General features: G+C 43.0%; 1 protein-coding gene across 1 annotated transcript in view; it reads right to left on the reverse strand.

Moving 5' to 3' along the window:
- Positions 1-8,940: 8,940 nt before the first annotated feature.
- Positions 8,941-23,714, reverse strand: part of LOC311104999 (teneurin-2-like) — a gene marked incomplete at both ends in the record, with an annotated part of 60,777 nt that continues 46,003 nt past the window's right edge. The window contains 9 exons of the mRNA XM_084146983.1: positions 8,941-9,678; positions 10,002-10,132; positions 10,421-10,688; positions 10,968-11,078; positions 13,311-13,721; positions 19,175-19,444; positions 19,781-20,338; positions 20,590-20,886; positions 21,157-21,392. Of these exons, the coding sequence (XP_084003109.1) occupies positions 8,941-9,678; positions 10,002-10,132; positions 10,421-10,688; positions 10,968-11,078; positions 13,311-13,721; positions 19,175-19,444; positions 19,781-20,338; positions 20,590-20,886; positions 21,157-21,392 (3,020 nt within the window). The remainder of the gene's footprint in view (positions 9,679-10,001; positions 10,133-10,420; positions 10,689-10,967; positions 11,079-13,310; positions 13,722-19,174; positions 19,445-19,780; positions 20,339-20,589; positions 20,887-21,156; positions 21,393-23,714) is intronic.

Below are 23,714 nucleotides of genomic sequence, written 5' to 3' on the forward strand. Positions count from 1 at the left end.
AAAAAATTGGGAAAAAAGTCAGACTAAAAAGTTATGAAAACTAGGGTTGAAATAATTCTAGGAAATGTTGAATATCTGATTGTGGGATAATTATATTATTGTGATATTTAGTGTTTTCTTATGAATCAAAGGGGGGAAATGGAATTCATATCATTTTTGGAATTCATATCATTTTTAGTTGATATTGAAGTTTTAATTTGAATGTGTTTGTTTTGCAAAAGATACTGTTTGGTCTTTTCTTTTCTTCCAGAAGCATATGGGGGATGTGTAGAGGGGACTCAAATACTCAAACATGGACAATATGAATGGACTGGAGGAAGTGGAACAAGGAAGGTGTGGAAATGTTCAGATTCCATCATCGACGTCGCATTGAAAGTCGACACTGTGGAGGAGCTGCAGTGTAGTGGACTACATTCCAGTGTTATATTCTTTCTGTATTAATTTTTGAATAATTATGTTTTCTGTTGTTGGGTACATGTGGGGACCTCAGATGTTTTTGTTTATTTCGTTGAAGCTTAGGGATATTGGGTCTAGGCAGGGACAGAGAGAATCCACAGGAGGGTCCGATGGGTCGACCAGCCTGAATGTGGACATTTTTGATTGTATTTTGTTTGCTGAGGTTTTCATGTGTATTCAATTGCATCATAGCTTAAAATGCATTGATAAAGATTTATAAATTGATCTGGAGTACTTAGGTGGTCGCCTAGGGCAGAGGGGCCGTGAGAGAATTTTCCTGTCTCGATTGACTGATGGATATTTGGAATGAAAGCTGCCAGACAGGTTTTTCGCTCTTACACTCCATAACAATTTATTTACACTCCATAACAATGTATTTACACTACATACAAAAATGTGTCTATATAAACATGTTTACTCTCCATAAATGTTGGTTTATTGCTAAAGTTACTCAAGAACAAGAATTGTTATTTGTCATAATCCTATTATTTTTGTTTTCGAGACTTAATTAGTCTCGAAGGGGGGAAATATGTAGTGTCTGAGGGTCTATGATTTTGCTGACGTTTGCAAAAAGTGTGTTATAGGAACTTGGCTCTGCTTGCGAAAACATCTGGAAAGCATTACTACATAGGCTTCTTGGAATAGAGGATATGGGGAGATATGTGGAAAGCCAGGGATTGGTTTATTAAAATCACGCCATATTATGTCACATAGGATATAAATACCATGTCTTGAACAAAGGACTGAGAGAATAGCATATTACAGATTGGGTCCGGCTGTTCTTCAGATATTCTGCAGATGTCTGTAAATTGACGCTAAAACTCTTTGGATACAATAAATCTTTATAATCAAAGTACAGCGTCAGCGGATTTTCTTATCATCACAGCATTATCAGCGTCGTTGTCTTTACACCACATACTCAAGTATGACAATTGGGGACTTTTTCCACCACTGAACTGTGATGACAACAGTCCAGTCGTCGTGAACTGTGCGCCAGGCTCCAGGTTTAAACTGCTATGTTATGTCCCAAATTATTACACAACTTTAATATGTTAGCCTAATATGATCCACTATTGATATAGATCCTCAAGAACAACCACAGGAACGTGACAGAGGAAAGAAAGATAAACTAACGATGTAATGGAATGATGCAACATGGAAGGAAACTAACACTAAATTCAGTGACAGTTATAAATGTATGTGGGTAAAACTGACTGAGGCTACCAATAGTGGCTAATATTTAACAGATACAAATGGTTAAAAAAATACATTGAAAAGTCTGGGCATATAATTAAAACATTATAGAAATCATAAATCAACTCGGTAGGTTTGGCACTATATTGTCATTTGCGCATGGCTACAGAAGCCTATACTGTCGTTTGGGTCTCCAAAAAGGCCAGCATTTCATAAACTTCACTGTGGAAAAGATGATATGTTGATATGCTTCAGTTTTCTGCCATATGACTGGTTTCACATTTGTCTCCAGCGATCATAAGGTAAAATAGATCTAAAACAATTGTCATTTCTATTTACAATCCCCTTATCCAAACGACTTAATAGTTTACCTAGCTCTTATCAATAGCTCTTATCAATTTGTAAATTACAGTGTATGGAGAATGGTGTTGTTTCTATTGGAAAAAATTAAGTACTTCCACTTGGAACCGACAGGTTGCTTGACCTTATTGTTTCATTGTGTGTAAAAGTGGTGGAATTATGATGGAATTAAATCAAGGTCAGAGTACAGCATATCTGTAGACACACCTCCGCCACGCCTTCATTTATTTGATCGCCACCCCCAATGTATTGCGGGTGAATAGCATGCTATTCTCATGCTTAAATTCAAGGTCAGAATACACAGAGAGAAAGGTGCTTAACAAGGGAATTACGTTCTATTTACGTGCGCTTAACTCGGGTCGGAATTCTCTCCTATATTAGCTGTTCCCATCAGATAACCTGGCAGACATAGCCCTACGCTAACCTGCACAGCTGGCTGTGATTATATCCGGCTCAAATTCCGTATTAGCAAATTAAAATCGTAGACGTAGTTGGACGCGATACAATACTTGTTCATGAAAGTGTCCTTGTCCAACCGAACATTCTGATAATCAAAGCAGCCGTTTGACTGTCTAGTCAAATAGCTTTTTTTGTGTAGTGGGTTGAACTCCATGTAATTGTCGCAGATTGTGGCAACGGTTCAAATCTCACAACTTCCCAGCCAAAATCTTGTAAATGAAGATTACGAATACATTTAATGAAGAGCTTCTTGTTGGAGTCCCTCTTGCAGACAACACATAGGCTACTGCCACTGGTACATAAATACTTGTTGCTTGCTATCTTATACTGAACAAAAATATAAACGCACATGTAAAGTTTTGGTCCCATGTTTCATGAGCTGAAATAAAAGATCCCAGAAATGTTCCATATGCACAAAAAGCTTATTTCTCTCAAATGTTGTGCAAATGTTGTTAGTGATCATTTCTCCATTGCCAAGATTATTCACCCACCTGACAGGTGTGGCATATCAATAAGTTGATTAAACAGCATGACCACCTTGTATTTGGGACAATAAAATGGCACTCTAAAATGTGCAGTTTTGTCCCACAATGTAATGCCACAGATATCTCAAGTTTTGAGGGAGTGTGCTATTGGCATGCATGCAGGGATGTCCACCAGAGCTGTTGCCAGATAATTTAATGTTAATTTGTCAACGTCGTTTTAGAGAATTTTGAAAGTACGGCCTCACAACCGCAGACCACGTGTAACCACGCCAGCCCAGGACCTCCACATCCGGCTTCTTCACCTGCGGAATCGTCTGAGACCAGCCACCCGGACAGCTGATGAAACTGTGGATTTGCACAACTGAAGATTTTCTGCACAAACTGTCAGAAACTGTCTCAGGGAAGCTCATCTGCGTGCTCGTCGTCCTCACCAGGGTCTTGACCTGACTGTAGTTTGGCGTCGTTACCGTCTTCAGTGGGCAAACGCTCATCTTCGATGGCCACTGGCATGCTGGAGAAGTGTGCTCTTCATGGATGAATCCCAGTTTCAACTGTACCGGGCAGATGGCAGACAGCGTGTATGGCGTTGTGTGGGCGAGCGGTTTGCTGATGTCAACATTGGGAACAGAGTGCCCTATGGTGGCAGTGGGGTTATGGTATGGGCAGGCATAAGCTACGGACAACGAACACAATTGCATTTTATCGATGGCAATAGAGATACCGTGATGAGATCTTGAGGCCCATTGTCGTGCCATTCATCAGCCGCCATCATCTCATGTTTCAGCATGATAATGCACAGCTCCATGTCGCAAGGATCTGTACACAATTCCTGGAAGCTGAAAATGTCCCAGTTCTTCCATGGTCTGCGTACTCACCAGACATGTCACCCATTAAGCATGTTTGGGATGCTCTGGATCGACGTGTACGACAGCGTGTTCCAGTTCCGCCAATATCCAGCAACTTCGCACAGCCATTGAAGGGTGTGAGACAACATTCCACAGGCCACAATCAACAGCCTGATCAACTCTGTGAAGGAGATGTATCGTGCTGCATGATGCAAATGGTGGTCACACCAGATACTGACTGATTTTCTGATCCACGCCCCTACCTTTTTAAAAAAGGTATCTGTGACCAACAAATGCATATCTGTATTCCCAGTTATGTGAATTCCATAGATTAGGGCCTAATGAATGTATTTCAATTGACTGAATTCCTTATATGAACTGTAACTCAGTAAAATCTTTGAAATTATTGCATGTTGCGTTTGTATTCAGTATACATAGACGTGTAGGCTACACTTACATGTACAATGTTTTATTATTTATTATTCTACTAATGTTTGCATTATTATAATAATCCACTTTGTCAGATATGCCTTATTTGATTCAAGCATCGAGGATCAGCAGTGAACAGCATTTTCCTTAACAAAAAAGCTTGACGCGAGGGGGACTCAAACCCACTGATAATGTGCACTGTTGATTTTGAGTCAACCACTTTAGCAGCGTATGGCCATCAGGAAGCAATGATGCTGATGTTATAGGACAGCTATAAGGCTCCATAAGGCTCTTGACTTATTTTGTATGATAAACAATACATATCGCGGAAGATCAGCGTTACACACTTGAGACAGACCAAGAGGAACAAAAGTAAACCTTGAATTTGGAGGTTTAAAATATTCCCCCGGCTTGGTGGATATTGTCACGACTTCCGCCGAGGCTGCCTCCCCTCCTTGCTCGGGCAGGTTTCGGCGTTCGTCGTCACCGGCTTACTAGCCACTGCCGCTCCATATATCATCATTCCATTTGTCTTGTCAATTACACACACTTGGTTCTTATTCCCTCATTAGTCCGTGTATAAGTGTTCCCTCTGCCCCCTTGTCCTTGTGGGTGATTGTTTTATGTGAGTTGAGTGTAGCTCGGTGGAGCTACCCGTACCTTGTATTGCCGGGGTAGATTATTCCCCTGTGCCTGTATTTTGTTGGAGCTACCCGTACCTTGTATTGCCGGGGTAGATTATTCCCCTGTGCCTGTATTTTGTTGTAGCTACCCGTACCTTGTATTGCCGGGGTAGATTATTCCCCTGTGCCTGTATTTTGTTGTAGCTACCCGTACCTTGTATTGCCGGGGTAGATTATTCCCCTGTGCCTGTATTTTGTTGGCGCTACCCGTACCTTGTATTGCCGGGGTAGATTATTCCCCTGTGCCTGTATTTTGTTGGCGCTACCCGTACCTTGTATTGCCGGGGTAGATTATTCCCCTGTGCCTGTATTTTGTTGGCGCTACCCGTACCTTGTATTGCCGGGGTAGATTATTCCCCTGTGCCTGTATTTTGTTGTCGCTATCCAGTGCAACTGTGTACGACGGAATAAACTCTGTATTCAGTGATTTACCCTCCTGCGCCTGACTCCTTCTAATCACACTCATCACAGATATAAAGTTTAAGATCTTTGATCGGCTGATGCGGAATTTGTTACAGGAAATAATCACTGCCAGCTGGGTCAGGTTAGCATAGTGCTAAGTGTGGCAGGTTATCTGATGGGAAAAGCTAATATGCAGCGTTTGATCACGTGCAACTATGTCAACAATTTTAATTGGCTGCGAGACAGAGAAAAAGTTTTTACTTATTCTAATGTTTGCAAGTATGGCCCCCAGTAAAGAGGAAAATAAAACTTGACGCCAATTAATGAAGTAAACAATTACTTTTTATTGATAAGGTTCTCAGAAGAGTCTCTTTTCAGTGTATAATAATCATTGTTATTCCTTCCTTGTTATTATTATTAATCAATAATACTGATTTGGTACATTATGACATCCAGTACTGAACGAGCCTCTTCACAGTGACATGAATCAATCCGCTTCTACGCCTTTTGGGATCTAGAACAGCAATATCTCTGCATCAAAACAAAAACAATAACAGTGGAAAACAACAAACTGGGGATTGATATTGTAGATATTGGGATAATAGATATGATTAGTCACACACAACTCTAGAGTAGGTAATACCAGCTAAAGGTTAGCGCGTTACAAGCCACTTCCTCAATAGAAATATAAAACTGGATATTCTGAACAATATTCTACTGTGCTGCTGCAGCATAAAGGTACGTCTATATACTGTACATCCAGATATATTTCCAAAAAAACAAGTTTCACAGTTTAATGACTTTATTTAAAGTATAAACTGTTTTTTTTAAAAACACTTTATTACATAAACTATTATTTTGGAGTGTGACTATTATTTGCTCTGGGAGCAAATGTTTTAATTAATACAACAACAAAAAAACATATTGAACAAATAAAATAAACGTAAAGTCCTCTTCGATAAAACTAGTGACTCCCTTCATGATTGTCATTTAGTACTACGAATAATAAATACATGTACAAATAATGAAATCAAATAAATAGCTTTTGATAATACTAGTTCTTTATGTATTCTGGACTTACGTGTACGGTAGGTGTTTTTAGATTGTTTCTGTACAGAAGTGCCTTGGTGAAAGTTTCACGATTCTACTGTGACTGAAACATACAAAACTACTGCTTCTACCGCTACCATACGTAACACCCTGAACTGTAGTGTAGTAGTCTGAACTGTAGTATAGTAGTCTGAACTGTAGTATAGTAGTCTGAACTGTAGTATAGTAGTCTGAACTGTAGTATAGTAGTCTGAACTGTAGTATAGTAGTCTGAACTGTAGTATAGTAGTCTGAACTGTAGTGTAGTAGTCTGAACTGTAGTGTAGTAGTCTGAACTGTAGTATAGTCGTCTGAACTGTAGTATAGTCGTCTGAACTGTAGTATAGTAGTCTGAACTGTAGTGTAGTAGTCTGAACTGTAGTATAGTAGTCTGAACTGTAGTATAGTAGTCTGAACTATAGTGTAGTAGTCTGAACTGTAGTGTAGTAGTCTGGACTGTAGTATAGTAGTCTGAACTGTAGTGTAGTAGTCTGAACTGTAGTATAGTCGTCTGAACTGTAGTATAGTAGTCTGAACTATAGTGTAGTAGTCTGAACGGTAGTGTAGTAGTCTGAACTGTAGTGTAGTCGTCTGAACTGTAGTGTAGTAGTCTGAACTGTAGTGTAGTAGTCTGAACTGTAGTGTAGTAGTCTGAACTATAGTGTAGTAGTCTGAACGGTAGTGTAGTAGTCTGAACTATAGTGTAGTAGTCTGAACTGTAGTATAGTAGTCTGAACTGTAGTGTAGTAATCTGAACTGTAGTATAGTAGTCTGAACTGTAGTATAGTAGTCTGAACTGTAGTATAGTAGTCTGAACTGTAGTGTAGTAGTCTGAACTGTAGTATAGTAGTCTGAACTGTAGTATAGTAGTCTGAACTGTAGTATAGTAGTCTGAACTGTGGTATAGTAGTTTGTCACATAAGGAACTAGTACAGTAGTATGATATTCTCCCCATTTTCAAAATAAAACCTTGTGATATTATTTGTGATATCCTCCAACTTTGTGTGTCTAAAAAGTTTTTGTTTTCTTTAGTTGTAAGTCTTTATGAGTTAAAGGATCTCAGTGGTGTGAGTGTTGGTTGCTAGGATATGTTGCTGCGGTAGCTAAGAACAGTTCTGTGGTGTAGTAGTCTGAACTATAGTGTAGTAGTATGAACTGTAGTGTAGTCGTCTGAACTGTAGTGTAGTAGTCTGAACTGTAGTGTAGTAGTCTGAACTGTAGTGTAGTAGTCTGAACTGTAGTATAGTAGTCTGAACTGTAGTGTAGTAGTCTGAACTGTAGTGTAGTAGTCTGAACTGTAGTATAGTAGTCTGAACTGTAGTGTAGTAGTCTGAACTGTAGTGTAGTAGTCTGAACTGTAGTGTAGTAGTCTAAACTGTAGTGTAGTAGTCTGAACTGTAGTGTAGTAGTCTGAACTGTAGTATAGTAGTCTGAACTGTAGTGTAGTAGTCTGAACTGTAGTATAGTAGTCTGAACTGTAGTGTAGTAGTCTGAACTGTAGTGTAGTAGTCTGAACTATAGTGTAGTAGTCTGAACTGTAGTATAGTAGTATGAACTGTAGTGTAGTAGTCTGAACTGTAGTATAGTAGTCTGAACTGTAGTGTAGTAGTCTGAACTGTAGTATAGTAGTCTGAACTATAGTGTAGTAGTTTGTCACATAAGGAACTAGTACAGTAGTATGATATTCTCCCCATTTTCAAAATAAAACCTTGTGATATTATTTGTGATATCCTCCAACTTTGTGTGTCTAAAAAGTTTTTGTTTTCTTTAGTTGTAAGTCTTTATGAGTTAAAGGATCTCAGTGGTGTGAGTGTTGGTTGCTAGGATATGTTGCTGCGGTAGCTAAGAACAGTTCTGTGGTGGAGAATGGGAGGCCTGAGACAGTGCGATGACTCATCGTTTTACTCCATTTTATGTCCCTATGCTGCGGTGCTTGTTGCCGTTGGTGATCTTCTCTTCTGATCAGTGTTGTGATTGGCTGGGCCCTGTGGTGGCTCTGCGTCCCTATTGGTCCCTTTGCTCTTTTCAGAGGCAGGCCTTATCAGAGCACCCAGCACAACACAGCGCCACCATCAGTTCAGAGTCTGTCATTACGGCCTCAAAGTGACCCCAAACATGTGGGTGAAAATATCAATTTATTTTTTAAAAAGGGGGATCTTAGTTATTAAGCAACAGTTTGTTTTTCAAGGTTCATGAGTGCCTTTCTCCACAGTCTGTTTTCAACAAAAAATTAAAATAAAATAAACTTCTGTCTAAATGTTAGATTGTTTGCCCTTGGCAGTAAAAGTAAAAAAAAAAAAGGTTTTCTAGTATATTCTTCTTTTCAAAAGTCCCTGCAGCGTTCAGTGAGTAACCCCTTTTGTTGGTTTATTTTCTGCGGGGTTGGAGAGGAAAGGGGGAGAAGGCGGGGGAGGGGGGAGCGAAGAGAGGAAGGAACTAGTAACTAGGACGTGGGGGTTGAAAGGGAGGAAGAGGAGGAGGAGAGTCAGTGAGAGAGAAAGAGTCAGCCAGTCCTCCATTCCCAGTCCAGGTGGGCTGTTACCTCTTGCCCATCTCGTTCTGTCTCAGGAACTGAATGTTGGTGCTGCTGTCAGCCAGTTCTGGGTACTGTTCCACAGGTAGAACATGATACCCGTCGTACCCCTGTACCCTCCCTGCGGTCAGCAGCTGCTGCTTCTCCCCCTCCGTCCATAGCCGACTCCCCTCCTTCCCATCCTTGGCCCTCTGCTGCTCCCTCAGCCAGGCCCCAGCCAGGGCCCTCTGCCGGGCTAGTTCCAGCAGCCTCACCCTCTCCTCGTCCACCACGTCCAGCGCTAGCCCATACCGCACGCTGAGGGCTAACGACGGCACCGCAAACTCCACTGTGGCGCCGCGCCGCGACCTCCCGCTCACAGTCACATTGATCCCGCTCTCCAGCGCCTTGCGTCCGTTGGTGAGCCCCAGCGCCAGTAGATCACTATCGGCCGAACCGACTTTAACGAAGAAGTGACAGTCACGTCCATCCTGCGTGTAGTGCGTTCCGTCCAGGTAGATGGCGCTGTTGAGGACCAGGGACACTTTTCGACTGTCGTCGGTTGCCATAGAGCTAACCGCCGCCACCACACGTCCTTCCTTTAGCGCTAGCATCACTCCCCGGCCGATGATGGGCGTTGATGTGCCGAACCAGTGTCCTGGCTTGTCACTGCGGTCGCGGGGGTCCTTGTTAAGGAGCCGTCCCTCCAGGGCCATGAAGGCCTGGTTGTGGCGCTCCGCTGCCTGCTGCACCCCCGTTATCAGCTACAGGAGAAAGAGGGGTAGGAAAGGGGTTAAAGATCACTGGTCAAGCAGAAGAATGCAGACGAGGATACAGTTATACGGTCTGATTTACAGTTATTCTCATCTATTAATGTCCAGATTTCACTGTAATCATTGAAGGTTCATATTAGTGATTCTGTATTCAATGTCTCATCTAATTGGCATCCGACTCTGAGAGAAAGAGAGAGGACCATTTGTCTGTAATAGCAGGCCGCATTTGGCTCGCAGGCCGTATGTTTCAAATTCTGGTTTACATAGAATCAATATAGTGCAATGAAGCTGTAGGCTGTCCCAGGCCTTCTCACCTGTCCGTTTTCACAGTCCTGGCTGGCCTGAAGCTCGTAGGGAGGCTCTACGAAGTAGAGGGTGTGACGGGGGAACCCTGGAATGATGTTACTGAGCTGGAAACCAAACATCACCAGCCAACTCTTCACGTCTGGGGAGCAAAGACAGCAGAACAGTTACCATACCACTAGCAAGTCATAGAAATGTTGAGAATTGTGAAAATGGTATAATAATGTGCGTAGTATTAGGGAACAGTGTAGTAAAATATTGCATGGATCTTTTTGGATGTTCTCAGAATCTAAATGAAAAATAAATAAAGAGAAGTACACATTGACAATGATAACACAACGCCCCCCACTCAGCTCTCTCTCCTTTACCTTCAATAACAATAATGCATGGGTTTTATAAAGCACTTTTCAAAGATCCAAAGACGCTCTACCTGTGACGTAGTTCTTGATGTCCAACACGTCGCTGAGGGGGTTATTGTTCTTGAACATGTACAGGTTGAAGGGTGCAGGGTCCTTGCCGATCTTGGGCCAGGAGGCATAGTCTGGCGAGGTCCAGCGGCCTGCCAGGACGTCATAGTCCCTCTGGGTGAAGTGGACCAGCTTGGTCAGGGTGTCATAGAGACCACCATGGAACCCAACCACCAGCTGGAACTCTGGGTTGGAGTCCAGGTACACCTCCCCGTATGCTGTGTACTGGACCTGGACATCACAACAAACACAGACGCTTGTTTCACTTCAATTCAGCACAACTTTATCCCCTCGGGGGCAATTAGGAAAGGCAAAGTTGGTTTACTTGGTCAGTTTTTGAATAATAATTTGAATAATCAAATTGACCTCTCTGGACATCAGGTACTAACTTATCTTCTCTTGGCTTATCTTAACATGCGGATAATGGTCCTTGAGATATTTAACAATCATGCAACAAAAAATTATGATCATTAATAGTAGTATTATTATTATTACTGTCATCATGAGTACCTGTTTGATCATCTGTGCGTTGCTGCTGAAGACAGCCAGTGGTGTTCCTGTGTTGTCTGAGGCGATGTAATACTCCTCTCCACTACTCACCTCCATAGCAAACAGATGGCCCTGAGGGAAGCAGTACAGGCTTTACATTAAAATAACCCATAGACAGTCCCATCATCATAACCCACAGACAGTCCCATCACCATAACTCACAGACAGTTCCATCACCATAACTCACAGACAGTCACCATAACTCACACGGTCACATCACCATAACTCACAGACAGTCACGTCACCATAACTCACAGACAGTCACGTCACCATAACTCACACGGTCACATCACCATAACTCACAGACAGTCACGTCACCATAACTCACAGACAGTCACATCACCATAACTCACAGACAGTCACCATAACTCACACGGTCACATCACCATAACTCACAGACAGTCACGTCACCATAACTGGGTGATAATAGTTATGAGATTTAAGTAATGATAGTATCCCTGACTCAGTTAGGCTATATCACAATAAGTTAAGTAATGATAGTATTTACAATAAGTCAGAGATGGTGACATCACCATTAATGTGTGATAATAGCTATGCGATATACTCTGTAATGATAGCATCACAACAATTTGGTTATATGACAACGATAACAAAGTCATAAGATACAGTGGGGAAAAAAAGTATTTAGTCAGCCACCAATTGTGCAAGTTCTCCCACTTAAAAAGATGAGAGAGGCCTGTAATTTCCATCATAGGTACACGTCAACTATGACAGACAAATTGAGGGAAAAAAATCCAGAAAATCACATTGTAGGATTTTTAATGAATTTATTTGCAAATTATGGTGGAAAATAAGTATTTGGTCACCTACAAACAAGCAAGATTTCTGGCTCTCACGGACCTGTAACTTCTTCTTTAAGAGGCTCCTCTGTCCTTCACTCATTACCTGTATTAATGGCACCTGTTTGAACTTGTTATCAGTATAAAAGACACCTGTCCACAACCTCAAACAGTCACACTCCAAACTCCACTATGGCCAAGACCAAAGAGCTGTCAAAGGACACCAGAAACAAAATTGTAGACCTGCACCAGGCTGGGAAGACTGAATCTGCAATAGGTAAGCAGCTTGGTTTGAAGAAATCAACTGTGGGAGCAATTATTAGGAAATGGAAGACATACAAGACCACTGATAATCTCCCTCGATCTGGGGCTCCACGCAAGATCTCACCCCGTTGGGTCAAAATGATCACAAGAACGGTGAGCAAAAATCCCAGAACCACACGGGGGGACCTAGTGAATGACCTGCAGAGAGCTGGGACCAAAGTAACAAAGCCTACCATCAGTAACACACTACGCCGCCATGGACTCAAATCCTGCAGTGACAGACGTGTCCCCCTGCTTAAGCCAGTACATGTCCAGGCCCGTCTGAAGTTTGCTAGAGTGCATTTGGATGATCCAGAAGAGGATTGGGAGAATGTCATATGGTCAGATGAAACCAAAATAGAACTTTTTTGTAAAAACTCAACTCGTCGTGTTTGGAGGACAAAGAATGCTGAGTTGCATCCAAAGAACACCATACCTACTGTGAAGCATGGGGGTGGAAACATCATGCTTTGGGGCTGTTTTTCTGCAAAGGGACCAGGACGACTGATCCGTGTAAAGGAAAGAATGAATGGGGCCATGTATCGTGAGATTTTGAGTGAAAACCTCCTTCCATCAGCAAGGGCATTGAAGATGAAACGTGGCTGGGTCTTTCAGCATGACAATGATCCCAAACACACCGCCCGGGCAACGAAGGAGTGGCTTCGTAAGAAGCATTTCAAGGTCCTGGAGTGGCCTAGCCAGTCTCCAGATCTCAACCCCATAGAAAATCTTTGGAGGGAGTTGAAAGTCTGTGTTGCCCAGCGACAGCCCCAAAACATCACTGCTCTAGAGGAGATCTGCATGGAGGAATGGGCCAAAATACCAGCAACAGTGTGTGAAAACCTTGTGAAGACTTACAGAAAACGTTTGACCTGTGTCATTGCCAACAAAGGGTATATAACAAAGTATTGAGAAACTTTTGTTATTGACCAAATACTTATTTTCCACCATAATTTGCAAATAAATTCATAAAAAATCCTACAATGTGATTTTCTGGATTTTTTTCCCTCATTTTGTCTGTCATAGTTGACGTGTACCTATGATGAAAATTACAGGCCTCTCTCATCTTTTTAAGTGGGAGAACTTGCACAATTGGTGGCTGACTAAATACTTTTTTCCCCCACTGTAATCACGATGAACAGTATTTATCACATGTAGCCTGTTGATGAACACACTTTTCCCTAATAATCTGGTAGCCTACCTGCAAGTCATAGTACAGTGAAGCGATATCTGAGCTGGAGTGATTGAATATATGTGTGACTCTAGCCGGGTGGTTCAGATCAGCGTAGAAGAACTGGAGATGTTGTCCCAGACTGGTCCTAGTGGACACTCTCCTGCCCAGTCCGTCATAGCGGTACTGGACGCTCCAGCCTCCTGGTAGCTTGTTATATGCTCTAAGGAGCTGGCCCTTGGAGTTGTAGTCGAAGACATCTGAGCCTCGCTGGCTCAGGAAGCCGTCCTCATCCAGACGGTACTGCACGTCGCCCAGGCGCGTGATGCGGTCTCGGAGGTCGTAGCGGAGTGGCGTGAGGCGGGCGCTGTTCCCGGGGTTGAGGAGGTGCAGGTTGCCGTTCAGGTCGTAGCTATAGCGCCAGGTGGACCAGTCGTTCACCTGGAGGAGTAGAGAATGAAAATAGCTTTGACACACCTGAAGTCAACTCTATAATACCAAACCTGAAGTCAACTCTATAATACCAAACCTGAAGTCAACTCTATAATACCAAACCTGAAGTCAACTCTTTAATACTAAACCTGAAGTCAACTCTATAATACCAAACCTGAAGTCAACTCTTTAATACCAAACCTGAAGTCAACTCTTTATTACTAAACCTGAAGTCAACTCTTTAATACTAAACCTGAAGTCAACTCTTTAATACTAAACCTGAAGTCAACTCTATAATACCAAACCTGAAGTCAATTCTTTAATACTAAACCTGAAGTCAACTCTTTAATACCAAACCTGAAGTCAACTCTATAACACCAAACCTGAAGTCAACTCTATAATACCAAACCTGAAGTCAACTCTTTAATACCACACCTGAAGTAAACTCTTTAATACCAAACCTGAAGTCAACTCTTTAATACCAAACCTGAAGTCAACTCTTTAATACCAAACCTGAAGTCAACTCTTTAATACTAAACCTGAAGTCAACTCTATAATACCACACCTGAAGTCAACTCTTTAAAAACACACCTGAAGTCAACTCTTTAATACTAAACCTGAAGTCAACTCTATAATACCACACTTGAAGTCAACTCTTTAATACTAAACCTGAAGTCAACTCTATAATACCAAACCTGAAGTCAACTCTATAATACTAAACCTGAAGTCAACTCTTTAATACCAAACCTGAAGTCAACTCTTTAAAAACACACCTGAAGTCAACTCTATAATACCAAACCTGAAGTCAACTCTTTAATACTAAACCTGAAGTCAACTCTATAATACCAAACCTGAAGTCAACTCTTTAAAAACACACCTGAAGTCAACTCTTTTATACCAAACCTGAAGTCAATTATTTAATACCAAACCTGAAGTCAACTCTTTAATACCAAACCTGAAGTCAACTCTTTAATACCAAACCTGAAGTCAACTCTATAATACTAAACCTGAAGTCAACTCTATATTTATTTATTTATTTTATTTCACCTTTATTTAACCAGGTAAACCAGTTGAGAACAAGTTCTCATTTACAACTGCGACCTGGCCAAGATAAAGCAAAGCAGTGCGATAAAAACAACAACACAGAGTTACATATGGGGTAAAACAAAACAAAGTCAAAAATACAACAGAAATACATATATATACAGTGTGTGCAAATGTAGCAAGTTATGGAGGTAAGGCAATAAATAGGCCATAGTGCTAAATAATTACAATTAGTATTAACACTGGAATGATAGATGTGCAAGAGATGATGTGCAAATAGAGATACTGGGGTACAAATGAGCAAAATAAATAACAATATAGGGATGAGGTAGTTGGGCGGGCTAATTTCAGATGGGCTGTGTACAGGTGCAGTGATCGGTAAGGTGCTCTGACAACTGATGCTTAAAGTTAGTGAGGGAGATAAGTGTCTCCAGTTTCATAGATTTTTGCAATTTGTTCCAGTCATTGGCAGCAGAGAACTGGAAGGAATTGCGGCCAAAGGAGGTGTTGGCTTTGGGGATGACCAGTGAGATATACCTGCTGGAGCGCAGACTACGGGTGGGTGTTGCTATGGTGACCAATGAGCTAAGATAAGGTGGGGATTTGCCTAGCAGTGATTTATAGATGGCCTGGAGCCAGTGGGTTTGGCGACGAATATGTAGTGAGGACCAGCCAACAAGGGCGTACAGGTCACAGTGGTGGGTATTATATGGGGCTTTGGAGACAAAACGGATGGCACTGTGATAGACTACATCCAATTTGCTGAGTAGAGTGTTGGAGGCTATTTTGTAAATGACATCGCCGAAGTCAAGGATCGGTAGGATAGTCAGTTTTACGAGGGCATGTTTGGCAGCATGAGTGAAGGAGGCTTTGTTGCGAAATAGGAAACCGATTCTAGATTTAACTTTGGATTGGAGATTCTTAATGTGAGTCTGGAAGGAGAGTTTACAGTCTAACCAGACACCTAGATATTTGTAGTTGTCCACATACTCTAGGTCAGACCCGTCGAGAGTAGTGATTCTAGTCGGGTGGGTGGGTGCAAGCAGCGTTCGGTTGAAGAGCATGCATTTAGTTTTACTAGTGTTTAAGAGCAGTTGGAGGCTACTGAAGGAGTGTTGTATGGCATTGAAGCTCGTTTGGAGGTTTGTTAACACAGTGTCCAATGAAGGGCCAGATGTATACAAAATGGTGTCGTCTGCGTAGAGGTGGATCTGAGAGTCACCAGCAGCAAGAGCGACGTCATTGATATACACAGAGAAAAGAGTCGGCCCAAGAATTGAACCCTGTGGCACCCCCATAGAGACTGCCATAGGTCCAGACAACAGGCCCTCCGATTTGACACATTGAACTCTATCTGAGAAGTAGTTGGTGAACCAGGCGAGGCAGTCATTTGAGAAACCAAGGCTATTTAGTCTGCCAATAAGAATGCGGTGGTTGACAGAGTCGAAAGCCTTGGCCAGGTCAATGAAAACGGCTGCACAGTACTGTCTATTATCGATCGCGGTTATAATATCGTTTAGGACCTTGAGCGTGGCTGAAGTGCACCCATGACCAGCTCGGAAACCGGATTGCATAGCGGAGAAGGTACGGTGGGATTCGAAATGGTCGGTGATCTGTTTGTTGACTTGGCTTTCAAAAACTTTTGAAGGGCAGGATTGATATGGGTCTGTAACAGTTTGGATCTAGAGTGTCACCCCCTTTGAAGAGGGGGATGACCGCGGCAGCTTTCCAATCTCTGGGGATCTCAGACGTTACGAAAGAGAGGTTGAACAGGCTAGTAATAGGGGTTGCGACAATTTCGGCGGCTAGTTTTAGAAAGAAAGGGTCCAGATTGTCTAGCCCAGATGATTTGTAGGGGTCCAGATTTTGCAGCTCTTTCAGAACATCAGCTGTCTGGATTTGTGTGAAGGAGAAGCGGGGGGGGCATGGGCAAGTTGCAGCGGAGGGTGCAGAGCTGGTGGCCAGGGTAGTGGTAGCCAGGTGGAAAGCATGGCCAGCCGTAGCAAAATGCTTGTTGAAATTCTCGATTATTGTAGATTTATCGGTGGTGATAGTGTTTCCTAGCCTCAGTGCAGTGGGCAGCTGGGAGGAAGTGCTCTTATTTTCCATGGACTTTACAGTGTCCCAAAAGTTTTTGGAGTTAGTGCTACAGGATGCAAATTTCTGTTTGAAAAAGTTAGCCTTTGCTTTCCTAACTGCTTGTGTATATTGGTTCCTAACTTCCCTGAAAAGTTGCATATCGCGGGGGCTATTTGATGCTAATGCAGTACGCCACAGGATGTTTTTGTGCTGGTCAAGGGCAGTCAAGTCTGAGGAGAACCAGGGGCTATATCTGTTCTTAGTTCTGTATTTTTTGAATGGGGCATGTTTATTTAAGATTGAGAGGAAATTACTTTTAAAGAACAACCAGGCATCCTCTACTGACGGAATGAGATCTATATCCATCCAGGATACCTGGGCCAGGTCAATTAGGAAGGCCTGCTCGCTGAAGTGTTTTTGGGAGCGTTTGACAGTGATGAGGGGTGGTCGTTTGACCGCGGACCCGTTACGGACGCAGGCAATAAGGCAGTGATCGCTGAGATCCTGGTTGAAGACAGCGGAGGTGTATTTAGAGGGTAAGTTAGTCAGGATGATATCTATGAGGGTACCCATGTTTACGGATTTAGGGTTGTACCTGGTAGGTTCGTTGATAATTTGTGTGAAATTGAGGGCATCTAGTTTAGATTGTAGGATGGCCGGGGTGTTAAGCATATCCCAATTTAGGTCACCAAGCAGAACGAACTCTGAGGATAGATGGGGGGCAATCAATTCACATATGGTGTCCAGGGCACAGCTGGGGGCTGAGGGGGGTCTGTAGCAAGCGGCAACAGTGAGAGATTAATTTCTGGAAAGGTGGATTTTTAGAAGTAGAAGCTCAAACTGTTTGGGCACAGACCTGGATAGTATGATAGAGCTCTGCAGGCTATCTCTACAGTAGATTGCAACTCCACCCCCTTTGGCAGTTCTATCTAGACGGAAAATGTTATAGTTGGGGATGGAAATTTCAGAATTTTTGGTGGCCTTCCTAAGCCAGGATTCAGACACTGCTAGAACATCAGGGTTGGCGGAGTGTGCTAACGCAGTGAATAACTCAAACTTAGGAAGGAGGCTTCTGATATTTACGTGCAGAAAACCAAGACTTTTACGGTTACAGAAGTCAACAAATGATAGCTCCTGGGGAGTAGGAGTGATACTGGGGGCTGCAGGGCCTGGGTTAGCCTCTACATCACCAGAGGAACAGAGGAGGACTAGAATAAGGATACGACTAAAGGCTTTAAGAACTGGTCTTCTAGTGCGTTGGGTACATAGAATAAAGGGGGCAGTTCTCCGGGCGTTGTAGAAAAGATTCAGGGCATTATGTACAGAAAAGGATATGGAAGGATATGAGTACAGTTCAGGTAACCCTAAGCGTTGGGTAACAATGAAAGAGATAGCGTCACTGGAGCCACCGATTGAGCCGGTCTCTATAATACCAAACCTGAAGTCAACTCTTTAATACTAAACCTGAAGTCAACTCTTTAATACCAAACCTGAAGTCAACTCTTTAAAAACGCACCTGAAGTCAACTCTTTAATACCAAACCTGAAGTCAACTCTTTAATACCAAACCTGAAGTCAACTCTTTAATACTAAACCTGAAGTCAACTCTTTAATACCAAACCTGAAGTCAACTCTTTAATACCAAACCTGAAGTCAACTCTTTAATACCAAATCTGAAGTCAACTCTTTAATACCAAACCTGAAGTCAACTCTTTAATACTAAACCTGAAGTCAACTCTTTAATACCAAACCTGAAGTCAAACCTGAAGTCAACTCTTTAATACCAAACCTGAAGTCAACTCTTTAATACTAAACCTGAAGTCAACTCTTTAATACCAAACCTGAAGTCAAACCTGAAGTCAACTCTTTAATACCAAACCTGAAGTCAACTCTTTAATACCAAATCTGAAGTCAACTCTTTAATACCAAACCTGAAGTCAACTCTTTAATACTAAACCTGAAGTCAACTCTTTAATACCAAACCTGAAGTCAAACCTGAAGTCAACTCTTTAATACCAAACCTGAAGTCAACTCTTTAATACTAAACCTGAAGTCAACTCTTTAATACCAAACCTGAAGTCAAACCTGAAGTCAACTCTTTAATACCAAACCTGAAGTCAACTCTTTAATACCAAACCTGAAGTCAACTCTTTAATACCAAATCTGAAGTCAACTCTTTAATACCAAACCTGAAGTCAACTCTTTAATACTAAACCTGAAGTCAACTCTTTAATACCAAACCTGAAGTCAAACCTGAAGTCAACTCTTTAATACCAAACCTGAAGTCAACTCTTTAATACCAAACCTGAAGTATCACACTGGTAACGTCAGATCTCCTACCTTCACCCCGCTGAGCTGTCCGTCCCCGTCATACTCATAACGGTACTGTGTTGTGTTGGCGTACGGTCCAATCTTCAGCTCTCTCTTCACCACGCGTCCCATACTGTCGTACTGCACCGTCATCCAGTACATCAGGGACCTGAAGATCTCATACTGCACCTCCTTGATGCGCCCGTGGGTGTCGAAGTGCTTGCTGAGGGTCATCACAGCCGTGGTTATAATCTGGTTGATGTCATAGTAGATCACACCAAACTTCCCAAAGTGCTCCACCTGTAGCCAAGACAACAGTCAAGAGTTAAGAGTTAAGTCAAATATTGTACAGAGGGTCTAGGTCCCACTTTAACTGGATAGTCCAGTTTAGATGATTTATGCTCAATCTATCAACTGTAACTGACATCCTGCAAGGGGTTGGGTTGTGGCTGGAGTTAGGGTTGTGGCTGGAGTTAGGATTGAGACTAGGGTTAGGGTTGAGGGTTAGGGTTGAACCAGGATGTGGACATGAAGCTAGGTTTAGGGTTAGGGTTGAGGCTAGGGTTAGGGTTAAAGCTAGGGTTAAGGTTGTGGCTGGAGCTAAGGCTAGGGTTAGTAGTGTAGTTATCTACCCACCTTTCCAGAGATCTCGTCATAGCGGTAGAGGTCCACAGGCAGTGGAGTCTCACTGATGACTGGCTTCATACTAGCGATACGGAAGCTGTTGTCGTGGTATGTGTAGTCAAACCTAGCGTTCACCATCCCTTCCTCACTGAACCGGTAGATCTGCTTGTCGATCAATGGACCCATCTTACGGTAACGTATCGTACAGGAGAACCCGCCACTCTGTAAGTTCACCATCTTCAGCACCCCAGCTGTCTCGTCGTAACCGAACGTCACCACGGTGCTGTCGTAGAGGATCTCAGCTAGCTTGGCCAGCTTGCCGTACTTGTAGAGGACACGTCGGCCAGTGCCGAGGTAGTGGGTGGCCTGGGGGCGGCCGTCTTCGCTGAAGTCGTGGATGATGGAGGCGTTGCTCTCAGGAGGGTTGTAGGTGTTGCGGATGTAACCGATAGAGATGTGGGTGGACATGGTGTGACGGGCTACACTAGGCATGGTGACGGCCGTGACGCGTCCCGAAGCGTCAAACTCAAATATGTACTGTCTCTGGCTCTGCAGGAGAAGGACCATGGACTGGAGAGAAGGGGAGAGGGAACGTAAGTCATCATCATCACCACCACTAGCATCATTTTATGCACTTTTCACATCTCTCAACCAGCCTGTCATTGCTATCCCTGCTACAGGTGCTACGATGCCCTCACCTTATCCAGGTATCTGTAGCTCCAAACAGATGATAACAACAGTTACCAGTACCAGTAGCAGTACCAGTAGCAGTACCAGTTACCAGTAACAGTTACCAGTACCAGACAGTGCTATGTCCTCACCTTATCCAGGTAGCTGTAGCTCCACACCTTGCCGTCTATGAACGACCGTGACAGAATACGTCCCTGAGGGTCAAACTCTGTCCTCTCGCTCATACTGCCCCTCTGCAGCCCCACCAGCTGACCCGTGGTCGAGTACGACACGTTCACCACTGCCAGGCTGCTGCTAGGCAACCACATGGCGGGCCGGCCCTGCGCGTCGTACATGATGCGGAGCGTGAACTTGCGGTGGTCGTCGTAGATCTTCTCCGTCCGAGTGTTGCGGTCGAAGTCGATGGAGAGGAGGTTACGGCCGTGTGCCTGGAGGAAGATAGAGAGTGATGTCATCTCTGGAGGCAGAGTCAGTGATGTCATCTCTGGAGGCAGAGTCAGTGATGTCAGCTTTACACATATACTCGGTGATGTCATCTCTACACACAGAGTAAGTGATGTCGTCTTTACACATAGTCAGTGATGTCATCTCTACACACAGAGAAAGTGATGTCATCTCTACACATACTGTAGAGTTTGTGATGTCCTCGCTAATGACTAAATGACACACAGAAAGGAAGCGAGGTAATCTCAGCTCACCCTCAGCTTCCTGCCAAACACAGTGACCTTCCCCTTGGTCTGTTCCTTGCGGAGCCGCCACTCGATGGAGTTGAGTCCGTTGTCTGTGGGTAGTGTGATGTTCCTACGGCCGATAGTAGGACTGACCGACCCGGCCAGGATGTGGGGCTCAGTGTGGAAGCTGATGCCCATCCCGTTGGCATACATCACCCGCAGGGTGCCGTTGTTACACAGCTGGTAGCTGTTCCTCACCTGGTCTGTAGGGGGCGATAGGGACAAGTAGAGAGAAGGGAGTTATCATATGAGTTGGCTCTTTTACTGGTGTCTTCCTCTGTTATGTTTATATGCTGAAAAGAGATAAAGTCGCAGATTAAATTGAAATTGATTTTCGCTGCCCTTCAAAAGCAGAACTCTTTCCTTGAACAAAAACAACAACAATTTGTCGTATGAATTTTTTGCCAACTTGTTAGTATCATTTCTGATCAGGCAACTCCACACTAAGAGTGACTCATAATGAAAGTAAATGTGCGTCTGGTTTATAGAACAGTTTGGTAAATGAATAATCTGGCACTCTTTCATTTCATTTTTTATATTCCTGCGCGAGAGCCCCTAGACTGCTGTGCAGAATAAAAACAGTATCAGCCCACAGAGAGAAGCATGAGACTGAACTTCACTCAGCTTTCTAGAGTTTTCCCTGTTAGTTAACGCTATCAACGTTTCCCTTTACTGTGGCAATTGTGATCGAATCAACGCAATATTCGCCACTTTCAATGCAACATCCCGAAACAAAACGAACTATGCAAGAGATTTTGTTGTAGGCAGAACGCATCGGAGTAGGATTCTATTGCATACATGCATGACTCAGCCCGTACTCTATACAGACCGTTTTGGCATAACCAATCAGAGCTGCAGTAGGCCTATATGCAAATAGTCCATTGCCATTTATGGATCTGTGCTGTTTACTTTGATCTGGACTGTTTACAGCTGTGGTCGTGAGTAGATGTGCTTGTTTTGAGATCAAAGCAAGAGCTGCGTGTAGCCACGTGTGAACATTTTGTTCATATCCTTTGCTAGTTAGTGAGTTATTAGCCCAGTTATAGATCATTTGTAGTCAGCAATAGGGGAGGGATTGCTTCCTACAACAGCACAAAACGTGTTAATTTCTAGACATCTTTGAAAAGTAAGTCAGGTAAAGAGCGTTTTTTATGTCTTAAAGGGGAAGTGTTGTATTTTGAGACTGGCTTGAATAAGCTAAGTAGCCAATAGGCAGAGGGTAGCATAATTTGTCTGATTCTCTGTAATAATGGTATGGGAATAATAATGCATTATATTTTGTAAAGTGGTTTCTTACATCAAACCACACAACAACATTTTCAGTCACCTCCTTGTCTGAAGGACAAGCGGATAAACAGGTTAATGTCAAGCCCTGCATGTTTTTTTTCAAAAGTCTAATGGAATGTAGGCCTATATTGAACACCACACATTGGCTGCTACTGTAGGCTGAACGATAGAACAGCTATTTCCATGTTAAAATGTTATGGGATGGATTTTCTCCATTGTTTTTGATGGTAGGCCACTCTGGCAGGCCTACATTATGATCAAATAGCCACAGTAGCCTACTTGGCCACTGTTAAAACTAACTTAAAGCGGGTACAGCCTCAGTGTTCACAGTAAATGGGCGCTGGAAGTTGCGATTAATTTTCACAACTTTCAAGTTTGCACTCAACAGACCTGAAATGTACTCAGTGTCGAGAACAATTAGAGGGAACATTGCTTGTAAACATATAAACAAATCAAAACGGTGTCTGATGTGTTGTAGCCTCTGGAAAGACAGTGTCTGGTGTGTTGTAGCCTCTGGAAAGACAGTGTCTGGTAGGTTGTAGCCTCTGGAAAGACAGTGTCTGGTGTGTTGTAGCCTCTGGAAAGACAGTGTCTGGTGTGTTGTAGCCTCTGGAAAGACAGTGTCTGATGTGTTGTAGCCTCTGGAAAGACAGTGTCTGATGTGTTGTAGCCTCTGGAAAGACAGTGTCTGATGTGTTGTAGCCTCTGGAAAGCAACAGGGTGATTGAGGGTCCATTCTTCTTCTCTATCTGAGGCACAAAGAACAGCAGCGTGATAACAATGTTTTGATTGAAGATAAGATAACAGTGATTCTCCGCCGACGCAGAGGAAGAGCCTTTTATTTCATTACCAAAGGCAGGGGGAATCATACGTAGATACACACACACACACACACACAATACACGCACATACACACACGCGCATGTGGAAATTCACGTGCACGCACATGTACGCACGCAAAAACACACACATACACACACACACACAGCGGCTTTGAACCTCCATCACCATAAACGGCAGTAATCCATAAAGCCAAGTTGTTATAAACCTCCAGGCAGCGTTTTAGCAACTCTTCAAACACACAGAGATGGCTTTCTGTCGACTCTGCAGTAGACTACCTTCTCACTATCGGAAAAATCTCTTTGTGATAAAAACAGAGAGAGAGAGAGAGAGAGAGAGAGAGAGAGAAAGAGAGAGCGAGAGAGGGGAGCAACGCAAGCTTTCAAAACCAGCACAGC

This window comes from Coregonus lavaretus (assembly GCF_964263955.1).
Source record: "Coregonus lavaretus genome assembly, chromosome: 29".
Taxonomy (NCBI): Eukaryota; Metazoa; Chordata; class Actinopteri; order Salmoniformes; family Salmonidae; genus Coregonus; species Coregonus lavaretus.